Below are 18296 nucleotides of genomic sequence, written 5' to 3'. Positions count from 1 at the left end.
GCCGGATCCCGCGAGCTGCAGCCTCCCCGCGCGCAAAGGAGAGGCGCCGGGGCCGCCGCCGGCGCGGAAGAGGCAGCCCAGTTCGACGTCGTCTACTCCGGCCAGGTCAACCGAGCCGCCGAGCGCCTTTACGCCTTCAACTACACCAGCAAGCCGGGCCAGGTAAGGCGAAGCACCGCCCAGGGCTGCTGTCCTCCTCGCCGCTGCCCGGCAGCAGAGCCCGGACGACCGGTCCAGGGGCGCGCGGTCCCCATCAGACTCCCGAGCCAGATTCACCTGCGAGGAGCGTAGATTCCCCCCCCCCGTCCCCCCAGGCAGGGCAGGTGGCGCCAGGAGAGAGGCAGGCCTGCGTGGCCGCTGCTATGGATGGTCGGTGGGTCCAGAGAGCCCTCTCTGCGGAAGAGCAGCCAGCCAGAGCTGGGATAGGAAGGGCAGGAGATCCACGGCAGGGAAGCGAGACCCGTCTCGCCTGCGCGCCTGCATCTGATGATGCTAGGAGAGATGGATCGACCTTGGGGCGATTCGGTGGGGAAACCCTAATGTCTCGAACCCTTCTTTGGGGGGGGGGTGCGCTTTAGATTCGGTTTGGGACCGACCGCAGGCTGCTGATCTTCCCTCCTTGAGAGTCTATAGTGGGGGTGGGAGAAAGGTGCATTTGTCTGGTCCATTATCTTCCCCAGTTGCCCAGGAAACACTTGCATTGTTTGGGGTGTGTGTGTGTGTGTTTTAAATGCATCCATCCTTAACTTCTTGCCCTTCTTTCTGATGAAACATTTTCTGCGGCTGATTGCTCGATTTGGCAGTTTAATTCAGAAAAGCAAGAGGCATCACGTTTGTCTTAAGCTTTTTGCTTGATTTGGGAGTTTTATTCAAAAGAGAGAGAGAGGCCACGTTTGTCTGAAGCTTTTGAGTCATGAAACATCTTAGTTCTGTCCAGTACTGTATATATATAGATGAATATTTGTCAGGGAAACAAAGAAACATCTATTGTTTAATGAGAATGCATTCATAAAATCTTTGGAGATGCCATAGAACACATTGGGATATAGCTGTTACCTACCCAGATATAATGGGACGCGGGTGGCGCTGTGGGTTAAACCACTAAGCCCCTTGGGCTTGCCGATCAGAAGGTTGGCGGTTCGAATCCCCGCAATGGGGTGAGCTTCCGTTGCTCGGTCCCAGCTCCTGCCAACCTAGCAGTTCGAAAGCACGTCAAGTGCAAGTAAATAAATAGGTACTGCTCCGGCGGGAAGGTAAATGGCGTTTCCGTGCGCTGCTCTGGTTCGCCAGAAGCGGCTTAGTCATGCTGGCCACATGACCCGGAAGCTGTATGCCGGCTCCCTCGGCCAATAAAGCGAGATGAGCGCTGCAACCCCAGAGTTGGCCACGACTGGACCTAATGGTCAGGGGTCCCTTTACCTTTACCTTACCCAGATATAGCTAGATATATTTGTTAGAGTACCCGGTTTCTATGTTGTATGGTATACCTGTTAGAGCAGAATTAAATAATGAGATGGAGGAGTAAGCCATAATGTGAATATACCCCCCTAAGGCTGAAGCTAGATGTGAACCTGAACTTGTGGTTATTTTTTAATTGTTAACTGCTGCAGGGAGCTCTGATTTTCATTGGTACTGTAACACATGGGGAGGGGTGTCAACCTTTCCTTCTGCTATAGTCCTGATTAAAACAAGTTTCCCTTCTGGCGTCTATTAGTGCTGGAAGAAAACATCACATGGGGTGGGTACAGTGGGTACATGTTGCAATAATGCTTTGTGTTTATCTAATATTAAAAGCACTTCCCATTCCTTGCATCAGGAAGCCCTCCAGCAACACTGTATTTTCTCATAGTTGCAAGATGTGTATGTGTTTGTGTCTGGTGCCTGAGGCAAGGTTTAACTTCCTGGTTCACAGGTCAGTCCATTACAGAGCAATCTTTTACTCACCTTGATGCCAGCGGATGCCCACAGATACACTGTACACCTGCCAAATACTACACTTATTCAGCCTAGGGCAAGAGGGGGAAATACTTTTTTATAAAAAAGATAGAAAATGGAAGGATATCTTGCCCTGATAAGCACAAGCTTTGTTACTGCCCTCCAATTGCAGGTGGGACTGGCAACACACCCCATTATGTGTGGCGATGGAAGCAGCCAGTGACAGTGTGACAATTGGGGACACCTCCACCACACCATCTTGTATCTTACAGACTACAGAGCACACAAAGGGATACTATTGCACCCCAAGTCCAATGGCTCCAGGGACATCATGCTCTCACACAGGGATTTTTTTCTGCCAGAACACAGTTCTGGCACCTTTTTTGCCATGCTTTGCTCAACAAGTCTGCTCAACCCAGCAAAGGAGGTCCCTAAGTGGTGAGGTGCGCAGGATGGCAGCCAAAGTGGCCTGAGTGGAGTGGGGAGAGCGGCCAACCCGGCATCTTGTCACATGACTTGCATTACAAGATGTTGGTGACGGTGGTGTCTGGGTTGGCGACTTGTGGGAATGTTGTGGATACTAGGAGAGGATATATATTGATTAAATATTATCCTTCCTAACTCACACTAGTGAGTCATACAGCAGAGTTCATTCCCTTCTATACACAGCAGGAAGCTAGTTGCAGATTCGTTTGAATCTCTTTAGTTAAGCAATCCAATCTGGCATGCCCAGATTGGAGTATATTCCCGGTAAGACCCCTTTGTCCCTCCTAAAAAGAATATAGACACAAGAAGCTTAAAAAAACACACAAAAAAACAAGAAGAAATTTACTCACATTCAGTTCACAGTTGGATCCCTGAAGGCAGGCTTTCACTTAGAGTTACAGAAGAAGGTTTGAGAGCCAGCAGACAGCAAAATACATCAGTATCCAGAGAGCATGGCATCAAGAGGAAGATGGCTGTGCAACCAGCTCCTCTTATGGGGTCTCCCAGGCTCACACCCAACTACCTGGTTACACACAGGGGGAGGAAGCTCCAGAGCAGGTATGACAGGAAGTCCTTCTGGAACTGGAGTAACCCCGCATGTCCACTCTGGGCAAACAGGAAGTGTTGCGGCTTATGTCACATCCCACACAACTTAGGTGGTGAGTTCTGGCACCTTTTTTCCTAGGAAAAAAGCACTTCCTTCACTCATGTTTTACATTCCTGGCACACACACCCCACCCCACCCCCACAAAACCCAGTCATATTAGGGGCAGAAGAGAGGAGCATGCCTGGGATTAAAATTACCTAGCAGATACCACAGAGCCGTTTCCTAACCACTCAGCCACAGCAGGAGACCAGAATCATGGGGCATTTTTCTCCCACTTCTGGGGTGAAAATGGTACAAATCTTTGACTTTCATACTCAGAGCCAGGTAGGTAGCTGTGTTGGTCTGACACAGTCGAAATAAATTTAAAAATTGTCCAGTAGCACCTTAGAGACCAACTAAGTTTGTTCTGGGTATAAGCTTTCATGTACACGCACACTTCTTCAGATACACATTCAGATGCTCAGAGCCATTCTTGAATATTAAAGCATTCTCTGCTTTAATGAAACACTGAAAGAAATTTAGCCTTGATGCAAAGACGGGGAACCTTTTTTCTGTTGTGGACTGGACTGCATTCTCAAGAACATGTATATAGCCTGGAGGGGATTTCATTAACTCTTTAAGCATTGACATAGATACAAGATATCAAAGGTAGCATTGCCCGATTACAAATTTCTCAGGCAATGATAGTTCCAAGACATCTCTAGCTTGAGAAGGCTTTGAAAACTTGCAAATAAAGCTTTACTTTAAGTGGCCATAAATTGGCACAACATAAGGTGCACCTTTTCAAAGCTGTGATTGCCTTTACCTTTAGCTGCCAGAAAAGGGATACAACGGTAAAATATTTTAATGGCGTAGTTTATAGAAGCAAACATTAGGTGGTAACCAAGGAGACTATGACCAGGAGGTTGGTCACCATCTACTTTCCATTTTTATGCACGTTACACAACACCACACACAGACGCAGACACACACACGCTAAAGAATGCTGAGGTGTTATAATTTGCATCTCAGGCTGTTTCCATGATACTGGGTGGTTTGCAAACTACCACCTCAAAGAAGGGCTATAGCATTCAAATTACGAGCTTCTGTTCTTTAAAAATTATTCAGTGCAAAAGATGGCAATGTGTGGACCAGAAGTCTCATGTGGCTGGCATCAGAGCTTTTGTGTAGCTCGGGGCTGACAGAGTGAGGCAGTTGCCAGAGGCAGTGATTGCTGGAAGGAGTGGGGCAGTGGTAGCCCCCCCACACACACGGGGGGGGGGGGGAGAGACACCCTCCCTAATGCAGTATAGATCTCTGTGTGCTATGAAGGGCCCCTGCTCCCCTCTCTTGAAGTGCAGTGAAGGATGGGATCCTGTGGAAGTAAAATTCATCTGTGTGAACCTTATTGGCTTCAGCAAGAGGAATGGGGTGGGGTGGGGTTGCCCCTCGCTTTAGCCAGCAAAAAGCCTTGGTGTGGGCCACATCCTATATTCTGAGAATATAGGCTTATTTTATGATGGAAGCTTTCAGACTTCATGACTGTGGAGAACATGGGAATGATAGAATGCCATAGAGGTTCCAAATAAATAAATAAAAAGACAAATGGCTAAATTTATCAGCTTTGAGGTTTTATAATTCCTGGTAATTACAATTCTTAATCTTTCTAATTCCACATTGATCTGGTGAGAAGGGATTTGTCTTGCTTACAAGTTTTTCCAACCCCCCCCCCCCCTCTCTGGCCCAGGCAAGAGGTAGATTTAGAGCAGTGCGACCAGTTCTGCCACACTGAGCGCCGAGCCTGTGGGGTGCCTCAGGGTGTTGCGACTATTGCCTTGGTGCAGAGTATAAAGCGTGGGGTTGACGGGGAGAATGTACGTGTGAAATATCACAGGTTTCATTTTGTCCCCATGGATCCTGGCCTCGAGGGTGCCTTGCCAGCTTTTATTAAACTTTATGGAGGAGAGAAAGATATGCTTGTCGCATAGCTTGTGTTGCCATGGCAACATTAATAGACATCTGCCATGAGGACATCTGGCTTCTTGAGCCACTTCTGCCCTGCGGATGTTTTCGGTCTGCAGCTGACGGGCAGTTACAGGTTCTCCTACATTTCAAGGCTACATTCTTCCTCTTTTGCTGAACATTGTGAGCAGGAAAAGCTTGGCTTATCACTACACCTTCTGACGTTTTTGATGTGAGATAACAGGAGTGGCAGTAAGGGCAACCCCAAGGAAAGATTACTGCCCATCTCAGGACGAAGGGCCAGGGGCACAGAGTGGCAGGGGTGGCGTGGCGATCCATCCATGGGGGCAGGGCAATCCGCGCATGGGGGTGCTGCACGGAGGCAGCACAGCAATTCGCCCAGGGGGGTGGCGTGGGGAGCTGCCCACAGAGTCTGCCTGGCGGATTCAAGCACTATGCTGCCGTTATGGGCAGCGCATGGCCCTGAGCCACCGCGTCACTCCCAGGAGAGGCGAGTGGCTCAGGTGCACTGCAGGCCGGGCCCCGTGCCGCCTCCCACGGTGTGGCATTTTGTCACACACACCCCTCAAGGATGACGCCTGGGGCGGGCCGTACCCACCTTCCTACGCCCCAGTGGAGGACATCTTTATAAGACGCGGGGCGGGGGGGGGTGGACAGGACCCTCCAGCAGAATGCCAAGTGGCATTTGCTATGAGAGACACTGCTGACCATATTCCAAGTGCCTTATCTCTCAAATTAGATTATTACATGGGGCAGGTAACCACATATTAAACGTCTGTGGCAAGTTCATTGGCAAAATGGAGGCAGGTTTCTCAGAAAACTAATGAGGAGAATGGTGCCTGCAAATGATTGCCTCCTATCCCAGGTTTGACAAATCCTAGAAACAATCTGGTTTTTGTTCTTTAAATGAAATCTGGAACTTCACGTTCAGAGGGTAGGGGACCATCTGTTCCTCTTGCCTGCCCATCATGGGCACCCTTAGAGATGACGCTATGTGGGTTTTTAATTATTGAGTCCTTGTACATATTTTTTTCTCTTTGCAGGTGGATGCAGTCCGGGTTAATGTGCAGAGTAACTCTGAAGATCTTCAGTATCCAGTCTTGTTTGTAGTTCGGCAGCAGAAAGGAGTGCTATCCTGGCAGGTCCCACTTATTTTTCGAGGCCTGTAAGTAGTTGTAGTATTGTCATTGCCTGACCTGGTGTATTTGATGCTATTCTGTTTAAGGTTTTCCATATTTAGTCCCCTCCATCGAATAGGGAATGAGAGCATATCATGGCATCACAGGTCCCACCCATTATATCTGTGGCGTGGTGGAAGGCTGTCTTCAGGGGCAGAGGGGTGTCTCAATTCTGCTGGCATGCTGGGGCTCCTGCAGAATCCTATAGCCCTTTCATCAGTGCATACTGAATATGGTTCAACATGGCTGGTCCTCTAGAATTTAGCAATGTCATTTTTCTTGGGTATGAAGAATTCTGGATTTTATTCTTGTTTTTTCAGTTACCAAAGAAGTTATAACTACCAAGAAGTGAGCCGTACCCTCTGCCCTTCACAGCCCACACCTGACAGTGGACCTTCTGAGCAGATCATATTTGTAGATGTGGCTTCCATGGCCCCCTATAATGCCCTATACAGACTGCAGGTCACCAAGATTAAGAGCTTCCAACTTATGTGAGTGGTTCACGTTTTTGACTCTGAACTTGTCTGTGTTTTTTTGTTCTGCATTCACGGTTGCTGTCAGTTACACATACGTATTACCACTGTGACTAGAAGACCTTAGGCTACTTTGAGATATGGTATAATCGGTTCAGGTTGCTCTGGCTTATTGTTAGCACAGCTTGGAGACAGATTGCAAGGGAAAGCTGGTGGACAGCATAGGTGCCAACTCCCTGGGGCCCTGGGTGCCCGAGCACCCACAAAATTCCCCACGAAGGGGCCAGGCACTCACAAATTTCAGTGTCAGGGCCATGCACGCTGCATGGCACCCATGGCCTAGGGCACCCATGGTCACAGGGCCAAGCTGGCACTCCTGGTGGACAGCATCACTCTCTTCTGGCAGAGTCCAAGCCTAAAACTTCTTTTTTACTCTTGGATAAATTTTAGTTGGATCCTCAAGTGTGTGTGTGTGTACCTTCAACTTGCAACCCATCTGTCTTAGCTTGTCCTGACACACTGGGTTTGTGCTGGGCAGCTATAAATGCAGATGTGTGAAGCCCACCCCCTTTTATATACATGGAGATTTTCACTTTTCTGCCTTGTGCTATTGAATATCCATGGAAACCCCTGCTGGCTTTTCTAAGAGTTTGTTTATTCAGCCATTGGTAATTTGATTTCCTTAAAACACACACACACACCATTATCACAAAGCATACAAAAAGATAAAGGAAGTAACTGCTTTCCACAACATTAGTGCAGCTTACAGAGCTGAAACAGACTTGTAGCACAAAACAGATCACTACAAATCTGTGGTTCCCAAAGAGTGTGGTGTACCAAACTGGTGTGGAAGGAGAGGGTGGCAAGTCTGGTGGGAAGATTCAAGGACAATCAAGCTCATTGAATATGTGTTCATACATAAGGTACATATGTAAGAGGCTCGTTTATAATTATATTTTGGAAATGACTCATGTTCTTATGTAGCTGCATTTATTTTATACTTACTGGATGTCCCATGATCATATTAGAAAGTAATTGTGTTATAAAGCAAACACTGCCACGAGTTGTTTCATTTTGTTTTCCAATGTATTTGTATGAACAACTTTTGATTCTAGCCCAGAAAAGAAAGTTTGAGAACCACTGCTATCATAAACAAATGGGGAAAAAGAGGGATTGGCATATTCCCTCTTGCACTTTTACTCCAACCAAGATTGACACATAGTGACTGGAAGTTGGAGCAGTTCCTCTGTATTTCCAGACAGAAACTAAATTGAATTGGACAGAGGATGGTTTCAGGAGGGAGGTGTTGATTTTCCCTCAAAACATCTGTAATTTGATCTCTGCTGAAGAAGCCATCAGTCACCTGATGATTGGTCTATTGTCTTAAGCCAGGCTTCCTCAAACTCGGCCTGCCAGATGTTTTGAGACTACAATTCCCATCATCCCTGACCACTGGTCCTGCTAGCTAGGGATCATGGGAGTTGTAGGCCAAAAACATCTGGAGGGCCGAGGTTGAGGAAGCCTGCCTTAAGCGATGCAATGAAACTGCCTGACTTTTTCCCCTCTGAGGAAAAGACCTTAGGTTCAGAGATCACTTTCTTCTATGAAGGGTGAACAGGGTAATTCAGGGCATCTGATTCAAGGAGAAAGAGATGCTTTCATAATCCAGCTTCTCAGTTTTGCTTTGGCACCTATTATATACCAAATGAACTGATGAGCGGGGAAAATACCTGCCGGCTTTTCTCATTGACTTTGCGGGTGCCTGGCCTCCACAGTTATATTATTGTGAGTACCCAAGCATCCATGCCCCCTGGAGTTGGCTCCTATGATGGGCTTTACCTTCAAAAACCTTCTTCCTGCCAATGTTCTGGTGTATTTTGGGTTTTATGTTGGCATCCATACTTAATCTTTCCCCCTCCTGTGTTTTCAGGTTGAACACTCCTTTTAGCTTCAGTGCCAGCCCTTCCCAACCGCAGGTAAGTTAGAGTACTGGATGCTAAGTATAGATTATACATCCCCCCCCCCCCCCGCAGTGGCAAGTGAGTAAGTGAGTATAATTAGTAGTTTGACTATTAGGATCACTACCTCTCCTTTCTTAAGATGCTGATATGCCCTAATTGCACAATACCAGAAAACATTATCTTGTGGCCATTGTAAGTACTGTATTTTCCCGTATATGAGATGATATTTTCTGCTAAAAAAAAATTAGTCAAAAATTGGGGGGCGTCTTATACACAGATGGTGAATGTATGGGGTTTAAAACACGCACGCACACATACACACACACACACCCATTACTTACTTTCCTGCAGCTGCCATGAAGAAGCTGCTGGAACCAGTTCCACCAACCATTACAGGCTGACCACTGGTGGGATTTGTTCATTCTTTAGCAAATGTCTGGGTCAACAACTTTCTGCCGCTTCAGATTGTCCGTTTTTTCATTTCTAGAGATATGGCAACCCTAAAATAATGATTTTTTAATTTTGGGTTAACAAAAGGGGGTCACCTTATACATCGGGGCGTCTTATACATGGAAAAATATGGTAGATAAGCTTTATTGTACTAGCCAAATGCCATAACAAAACCATACAAACACCACCAGGAAAAGAAATAACTATATTATATATAAAAAACAAAGCCACTGCCTGAACCATCAAAATAATAAAATGCAGATGCGTTACTAAATGATTTGTAGAGTGGGGACTCCACACAACATACAATATTTTCCTATTTAGGCCTCTGAATCTCCCTCACAGTTTACTTCAATTTTGTCCAGGTTCTTCTTCCTGATCTTTCTTGCCGCCAGTGCAAACAGGGCCACAGTTTGAGTCACTGAAGCATTAGCAACACTGAGCAGCCATAGCAGACTCTCCGTGGGTGGGAGAGGTAGCTTTTTTGGACAAACAAGGCATTTACAAAGCATTCCCTAGGTTCTGTATATAGTGGGCAATGTAATAAATAGTGCTGGATGTCCTTCAGCTGTGATTGCCCACAAATACAAAGTCTGCCTGTTATAACGCCCGTTAAGGACAGCAGAGGGCATTATTTTTGGCCATTCGAAAGAATTATATTGTGTTGCATACTTCTACCAGGCTCTTGGCCTGTCCAGGTACATGGGGAGGCCATGTCCCAAGAAACAAATCATTAGCAAGCAGTGTATTCTAATCCCTAAACTGCCTCGGCCCAGTATAACTGAAGGAGCATCTCCACCCCCATCATTCTGCCTGGACTTTGAGGTCCAGCTCTAAAGTCCTTTTGGCAGTTCCCTCACTGCGAGATGTGAGGTTACAGGGAAGCAGGCAGAGGGCCTTCTTGGTGGTGGCACCCGCCCTGTAGAACGCGCTCCCATCAGATGTCAAGGAAATAAACAACTACGTCTCTGACTTTTAGAAGACATCTGAAGACAGCCCTGTTTAGGGAGGTTTTTAATGTTTGATGTTGTATTCTGTTTTTAATCTGTTGTGAGCCCCCCAGAGTGGCTGGGGAAACCCAGCCAGATGTGTGGGGTATAAATAATAAATTGTTGTTGTTGTTGTTATCGTTCTGCCCGGACACTGAGGTCCAGCGCTGAGGGCCTTCTGGTGGTTCCCTTGCTGTGAGAAGCCAAGTTACAGGGAACCAGGCAGAGGGCCTTCTCGGTAGTGGCGCCCACCCTGTGGAACGCCCTCCCACCAGATGTCAAAGAGAAAAATAACTACCAAACTTTTAGAAGACATATGAAGGCAGCCCTGTTTAGGGAAGCTTTTAATGTTTAATAGGTTATTGTATTTTAGTGTTTTGTTGGAAGCTGCCCAGAGTGGCTGGGGAATAAATAATAAATTTATTTATTTATTTCAGAACGCCCTGAGCCCAGCTTTGGCTGGGGAGGGCGGGGTATAAATAAATTTATTATTAAATATAATCATCATCATCATCACCTTGCAAGAAGTGGTGGCTTGTGTGAGGAGTGGTGGAGAGCAGGAGCTCAGCCTAGCAGGCTTTTCAAAGTCTATGAAATGTTCAGACTGAATAGTGGGCCGTGCTGCAGCTCAGGCTTTGTAGCTGTAGGTGCATTGACACTGGGTTTTCTGACGAGGTTCTGAGTCAGCTGGTGGGGTTTGCAATGACGCCCTAAGGTGGCACCACTGAGGAGCATAGTTCAGTCTGCATCTTCTTCAGCAGACAACTTGCCTTGGTTGCCCAGGAGGTAAGATGCTGGAGCCTGGCCTCGGTGAATCATGCTTCTGGCTACAAAGTCCCATCCCTCCCCTGCTGTTGGCGAATTATGTCCCTTCCTTTTCCTGCCACATTTCACACACTTGCAGAGTTCTGAATCAAAACACCATATCTATGAAAAGTGGCAAAGATAGTAGAGAGGATAATCTTTGTGCATTGTGAGCAGAAGTATTTCAGTCCCATATAAGTGTCCCGTCCCCCCCTCCTTCGAACATTGCTGTTCATTTTTACCCATGGCTGCAAAGTCCACTTCTTGTTTGATTTGCTAAGGGAGAAAAGCTATTTGCTTAGTTGAAAGGCACCAGCTTATGGGACTGATAGCGGACAAGGGCAAATGTATTCAAAAGCAGCTCCTTCAGTAATAGGGAGCACACAAAAAGCAATGACTCCTTTGGACCAAAGTGGAATTCAAGCACCTCTTTCAAGCTTCCGCCATCTTTAGGTGTAACAGTCTTAACTCTGTTTACCAGATCTTGCATAAGGAATTCCTACATACTTAACATCCTATTTTGGTTTACTCTGCTTTTGAAGATTTGTATCTGAGCTTGATTACCTGAGTGTGAGGGCAAGCACCTTGTGAGTTATCTTTTCAAAGATGTATCATCTCTGGATCCAAATATGTCGATGGACTTTCCTCCATCCCTTTCCTCAATTAACCTTCAGCCTCAGCCCAGTTCCCACCCCTCCCTTTTCTCCTCTTTTTACTTTATTGCAACAGTGTTAGGGGTACTTTTAGCAGAGAAGCAGCTCATTAATGCCAACGATAAATAAATAGAAAGGTTCCTATTATTTCCCCCACTGGCTAGTGGAAGCATTTGTGAAATGACTACACTGTAGTCCTCGTAGGCCACAGTAATGAGAATCTTTGAGGAACTGGTTTTTCTGGTTTTCGGAATGGTGTCTGCTAGGATTTTTTTTTGCCAAAACACAGGCTGAGCTCATTCAACAAGAGATGACTGTAACAGTAAGCTTTTTGACCCTGTGAAGATGGGTACAAAGGACAGGTGCAGTACAAACAAGGAGATTAATGACCATTATTATTACTATTATTATTTTATTTTAAATTCCTATCCTGCCCTTCTTCTCAAAGGCGTCCAGAGCAGCAGCCAACACAATGCATAGTTTATGTTATTGTGCAGTTGCCATTGTGTGAGTGAATGGTGAATGTTTTTCAACTGCGTAAACCGAAGAGGAGCACTTGACGGAGCCTGGGAGCGGCTGCAACTCCTTGCCACATGTTCATGCAGGATCCAAACTGCAGCAGTCTGATTGGTCCTAGAACAATAGGATCCAAACTGCAGCAGTCTGATTGGTCCTAGAACAATAGGATTCAGAATGCAGCAGTCTGATTGGTCCTAGAACAATGCAGCAGTATGATTGGTTGGCAGGAACCACTCAATCAGATATAAGTGAATCCACAACCTGATTGGCTTACAGTAGAATTCCAGAATTAGCCAATCATGTGCAGCCCATTGTGTAAATAATGTATATAAAGCAGATACTTTGAGGGGACATTCACTCATTCCTCCTCACCACTATGAGCTGAATAAAGAGCATGAAATCACTTTGCGACTCTGAGTATATTTCACCAACCTTTCCTCTATGTTGGAACTCAAGGCAGTGTGCCCAGGGAGTCTTCCTTCTGGGCACTGAGGAGGTTCAGACTTGCTTACCTTCAGCACACTATGCCATGTCCCTTCAGACCAATGCTCTGCGACGAGGGACTTGCTTAAGTTGGCCATAGCGGAAATTGGGCTTTAAAATTTCAGCGGTGCCCTGTACAAAGCCCAAATTTGGTGCCCCTCCACCTCTCGCCTTCTGTTGCTTCTCATTGTTGCAGTGTCCCCTGAGGTGCCCACTCAGCTTGGCGCCCAATGCGGCCAAACAGGCCGTACTCCCTTTAATTCTTCTGTGGGCTCTCCAGTGGGCATGGTTTTCTCATGACATAAGGATGTTTTTAGCGCATGACCAGAAAGAACCTTAAAATCCTTTCCTTCTTTCCATAGTATTTTCTGTACAAGTTCCCTCCAGATGTGGATTCTGTCATAGTCAGAGTGACTTCTGAGACAGTCTACCCATGCTCCGTTGTCTCCATCCAGGATATTGTGGTAAGCTCCAGGAGGCTGGGTCATACAGAAGGGCTGTAATAGCCTGGTAGAACATTGTGGTGTTGCTTTCCCAGGCTTAGCATTGCGCATCAATAACTATGTCTCAGGTACTGGGAGCTTTGTGTGGGCTTTTAAGATCTAAATGTTTTGAACTGAGGTCTCATGCCAAATGGCGAGAATATGCTTAGGTGTGTTTGTGGTCACTGGTCAGGGGAATAATGGCTTGTGACAGGGGCAAAACTAGGCTTTATTTCCCCCGGGTCAAAGACCCAGTTTGTACCCCTCCATGTACATTTGTCTACATACACACACAGGCTGGGAGCCTTCACCCGGGCTTCACCTGGGGTAAAAGAACTGGCTATTGTCGCACATGTATGCAACAACAGCCACAGGGATGCTATTTGCCCAGAGATGGAAAGAAGATAAAGTCCCTACCAGAGAGGAATGGCAGATCAAGCTGTTGGACCATGCTGAAATGCCAAAACTGACTGGAAGACCTAAACTTCAATAAAGAATGGGGAAAATTTATAATTTATCTAGGAGATCACTGTAAACAGATGAAAACATTAGCAGGATCTTAATAACACAAATATTATGGATAAGATGGAAAGATACAAAATATGGATTGTGGAAAAATATGCAGTTAAGAAGGTGTACAATAGGACCCATGGAAGGGAAGGTGGGAAATCCAGAGATTTGGAGGAAACTCTAAATATGGATATGTAATTTGTATTGTTATAAATTAATATCTGTAAAACCAAATAAAAAAATTATTATACAAAAGAACTGGCTAGCCCCTCCCCAAGCTACTGCACTGTTTGTGAGCTGTACTCAGTTTCTTCCAGACTCATGAAAGTCGGTTGTTCTTGGTCAGCTGGAATTAACACGTAATGTTTTAAAATGCAGAAGTTGGCTTTCGATGAAAAGCAGTCATGTTTAAGGGGAGTAATCAATTCAGGGCAGGTCAAGACAGTACAAACAGGAACTGAAAATAAAGGGCAAACAATCCCATGTGCATTGTGGGTTTTTGAGGGGATACTTACTGAGCTTTTTCACAAAGAAATAGGAGACACTGGTAGAGACTGGAGGCTGCCACATTAAACGGCATCTGCCCTCAATATTGAGAAAAATATCTGGTGTATATTGTACAGTGCAAAATTGCAGTTCAGGAAAAGATTTGTGCAAGGTGACTTTAACATAGAACCTAAGGCAACTCTTTAACAAGCAATGTCTATCTATTGCAGTGTCCAGTTTATGATTTGGACCATAATGTGGAATTTAATGGCGTTTACCAATCCATGACCAAACAGGCAGCCATCACTGTGCAGGTGAGTTGCTTATGCTATCCATTAAGCCATTTCCCTGTTTTCCCTTTTCACTTTATTGTTCTAGCCACAGGCAGCTCTAGGTTCAAAAAATGTTGAGATTAAGACAGGGATGTACAATAGATGGAGAAAGATCCTGTGACCCTCTTCAAGTTTCTACAGAACTACAGAGATCCTCTCATTTGTTGAAAGACTCAGTCTTAAAGTTGAATTTTGCTTCTTGCCTTATGCAGAAAAAGGACTTCCCAAGCATGCAGTTCTTCGTTGTATTTGTCATAAAGCCTGAGGACTATGCCTGTGGAGGATCGATACCTTCCTCCATTCGAGGTAAGAGGACTGGAACCAGTATGGTTGGGGAAGGCAGCCTATTCATAAGGCACCATCTTGGACACACTTAGACTGCAATGGCAATGTCCGCATGAAATTTCATCCGTTGTCTAAATGTAGTTGGATCCTATAGAAGCCCAGCAAGCAGCTGTGGAAAGAAGGAATGAGCTCCCCAGGTTGGGCATCTCCTTATGAACCCTATAAATAATACCTGACAAGAGTTCTTATCAAGAGATGATATCATCTGCACCACATACCTTTCAATGTGATCCTGCCTTTGATATGTATCAAAGTTCAAAGGAATATTGCCCAGTTGCCTCTTCAGTGTGTTCTATCATTTTTGTTCCCAAAGCAGTCGTGGATTATGGGAACAATAGCTGCACACAGTTGCACGCATAGATAGACAGACAGACAGACAGATAAATTAAAGGGTGGAAGGTCAAGGGTTTAATGTGCATTTTCAGACCTCCCAAAATGACAGATTTCACAGCAAAACTCAATTCTAACAAAAAAAAAAATCAGCATAGCACCAATCAGCAGTAATTCCTTGAATTTTGCATATGAAAAAGTTGAGAGTACTTTTATCAATTGGGGGAAAACTTGTTTAAAATTCTCCAAAAAGTCTTAAGTGCACATTGAATAAATTCGTCCTTTGAAATCACACGGGTTCTTGTAATTGATCTAGCATTTGTTGATTCCATTCATTCATTCATTTCCTGCTTTTATTGAAAAATTATGAAAGCAGTTTCATTCAAAAATACCAGAGTACTGTACAACAATTCCTGTGCTGCATCTTGGAGAGGTCCCCAAGTGAGTGAGGGGTTATACAGGACCCCAACGTGTTCTGCCCAGAATAGCCTAAACTGCTGTTGCACGACCAAGGCCACAAGAAATTCATTCTGTCTCCCCGCCTCCCACCCTGCAATCTTCTTACTCTAGGAAAGGCTAACTACACCTGGAACCTTCAGCGGATGAAGAGTCTTGAAGTGACAGTTGTTCCCTCCATTAAAGGTATCTGGCTATAAGGTTCACTTCTTCTTATGATGAGCCTCAGAAAGAGAAGTACACTATTTGGGAACAAGGTCCCTGTAGATAGGAGGAGTCTAGATGGTGCTAATGCATCCCATGCCTTTTTAAAATGTGGGGTTTGGGGGGGTACTGGGTTGTTGTTTTTATTTCGATTACATATTTTGTGGTTTTATATTTTGCTTTTTTCTGTGAACCATCCTGAGACCTGCAGGTATAGGGCGGTGTATACATTCAAAATAATAATAATAATAATAATAATAATAATAATAATAATAATAGGATCTTTTAAAAATTAGTTCAAAATGGCTGGTTTTCACAGAACTGTTCCACTTTCAAGGCCAAAGTAGGTACATGTTGAAATGCACCTTTATGTTTTATCTGTAGGTTGTGGGGCTGATAATTGTTGCTGGCCTCATAGCAGGCATAGAATGGCAATGCAACCCTCTCCTTCCCCTCTGCAGTCCCGAGGAAACCTGCTTCTCTGAAGGAAGCACTGGAACAAACTGTGGAAGCCCCAAAGGCAGCGCCCAACTCACCTCTGCTGCCCGCCTTGCCTCCGCCTCCCACCCTGCCACATCTGCTGCCAGGGGAGAAGCTGCGCCAGCTGCAGCACCGGTTTCTTTCGAGATCTCATGAGATCTCAATGAAATCTTGGGGGACTTCAGTGAGATCTCGCAAGATCTCACCAGAAGCCACCGCCCAGGTCGGAGTGGTGGGGAGGCAGGGCAACAGCTAGTGGCAACATTTTCCCGGTTCACCTCAAAATGGGATGTGGCACCCCTGGTCTGCTGCAGCAAGGCTTTGGAGAGAGTGAAAAGACTTGTGCTACCGTTTTATGAGCAAGAGCAGCCTAACGGCAGAGGGACAGACTTATGGGTTCATCCTCATCATATGCTGATGGCAGATCCTTTTTCCTTCCCCCAGGTTCTGTTTATGTGAACGCCATCCTTTTCAGCTTTCTGAGTTTCTTCTCATTCTATCTGGGCGCACTGGTGGTTGCATTTGTGCACTACGTCAGGTGGGTGAAGCATTCAGCAGTGGCTGCGTGGAGGGCAAGCAAGTTGCCTCATTTTCCATTTACTGACATGCCTGACCCTGCAGAAAGCCAGGAGAAAAGTTGGCCAAAGAAGTTGCCATCCCTTTAAAGACTGGTGTAAATTAGCTTGGCACTCTTTGTACTCTCTTTCCTTTTTGCCACTTCCTCTTTGACTGTAACGTCATCTTCTTTACACGTGACCTTTCACCTATGGAGCTTCTTGATTCCTCCCATAATTCCTCCCTGCACAAAAGAGAAAGTGCCCCCCCCCCCAAAAAAAATTCTCTCCATGCCTTTGCCCATGGTTCATTCCTCTTCCTGGAAAAAGGATTTGTTTTGCACCTATTTCTCCCCCATTTTACCATGGTTTCTAGATGAAATGATTGCCCCTGGTTTGTAGTGTAGGAAGAAAACTCTGTGCATGAAGGAAGATGGGCCAGGACTTTACAAATACCAATTCCAGCGTCCTGCTGCTTCTTCTCCAGTGCCTGGTACAGGAGAGCATTTTCTTTTGGTTAACCCATGTGATGTTAAAAAAAACCAGGAAATAATCCACCAGGACTTTGGTTCGCATGGTATCTAGAATCAAATTTCTCTGCTTTGTAAAGCATATGTGGACGATGGCACTGGACGCCTCACAGATGAGGGTAATAGCTGCGTAGCCTGATGGATAATTAGCCATGTTTGTGCTTGATTGCAGGAACCATAGGAAGCCTTCAATTGCCGGACACAGTCCTGATGATGGTAACCTTCTAGTATACTGTTCTTATATCACAGACCTGGAAGGCACTTCGTGGGTTACTGGACCCAAGCTCCTGCCCACTGCAGGAGTCCTATCTAACACACACACACACATACACACACACAGTGAGGAAATAAATAATACTAGCCATGGACAACACTGCAGGGGTGTTGTAAACCATTCAGAGACTGACCTGTGAACTGAAGGCCCATCACACTCTCACCCTTCCAACATACAATTTAAACTGCATTTGCATGAGCAAAGTTCTCTGTAAAAATGTTTTACCCTAAATAAGAACTAATAAAGAGCAGGGACTTTGTAGTGTTACCTGTTGTTTTGCTTTTAGGAGTGCTGCTACACTCTACCATAGTAAAACCTTGGGTTTCTTGATGGATTTATTTGTCCCTGGGGACATTTAAAAATAGTTTGTGTGTGTGTGTGTGTGTGTGTGTGTGTGTGTGAACCAAGAAGTTACCTGTCCAGACAATGAAGTATTTCTCACTATAATTTTTGGAACTGTGTATGTCTTCCTCGACCCTCTTTTTCCAGTATTCACCATTCCTTTTTGGCTACATAAGTGTCGGCATTCTCAGTCTCAACTGAAGATGGGAAGTAAAGGGAATGGCAATACATACTGACCTACAACAGAAATCAAAACAATGTATTCATAGCCTTTCAGCATTTGAAATAACTCTCACCGTCCCTGCCCAACGGCCCTGCTGGCTGAGTCCATCAGCATCTGGAAGGCCAATAAGTCCTCTCTTCCTTCTATAATGGTTCACTGCTCACTTTGCGAATGGCATGCATTACTAAATGCTATAGGCCACCTGTTCCCCTTTCCTGAATATTATGTGCAATCCAGCTGGGCTTTGT

At 45.5% G+C, this 18296-nt stretch overlaps 1 protein-coding gene across 5 annotated transcripts in view; it reads left to right on the top strand.

The window, feature by feature from the left end:
- SIDT1 (SID1 transmembrane family member 1) overlaps window positions 1-18296 on the top strand; it is a gene marked incomplete at its 5' end in the record, with an annotated part of 52437 nt that overhangs the window by 8452 nt on the left and 25689 nt on the right. For 2 of the 5 annotated variants that reach the window (XM_083419827.1, XM_083419829.1), the window contains 10 exons: window positions 7-162; window positions 6034-6155; window positions 6489-6659; window positions 8572-8617; window positions 12863-12964; window positions 14209-14292; window positions 14523-14616; window positions 15556-15627; window positions 16570-16663; window positions 17382-17425. In XM_083419827.1, the coding sequence (XP_083275953.1) occupies window positions 6598-6659; window positions 8572-8617; window positions 12863-12964; window positions 14209-14292; window positions 14523-14616; window positions 15556-15627; window positions 16570-16663; window positions 17382-17425 (598 nt within the window). Of the gene's footprint in view, window positions 1-6; window positions 163-486; window positions 526-6033; window positions 6156-6488; window positions 6660-8571; window positions 8618-12862; window positions 12965-14208; window positions 14293-14522; window positions 14617-15555; window positions 15628-16569; window positions 16664-17381; window positions 17426-18296 lie in introns of those variants that run through there. The other 3 variants (XM_083419826.1, XM_083419825.1, XM_083419828.1) reach the window with 2 other exon arrangements.

Source organism: Podarcis tiliguerta (genome assembly GCF_965153285.1).
Source record: "Podarcis tiliguerta genome assembly, chromosome: 17".
NCBI lineage: Eukaryota > Metazoa > Chordata > Lepidosauria > Squamata > Lacertidae > Podarcis > Podarcis tiliguerta.
The sequence above is the reverse complement of the archived record's forward strand: the minus strand, read 5'-3'. Positions and strand labels throughout refer to the sequence as shown.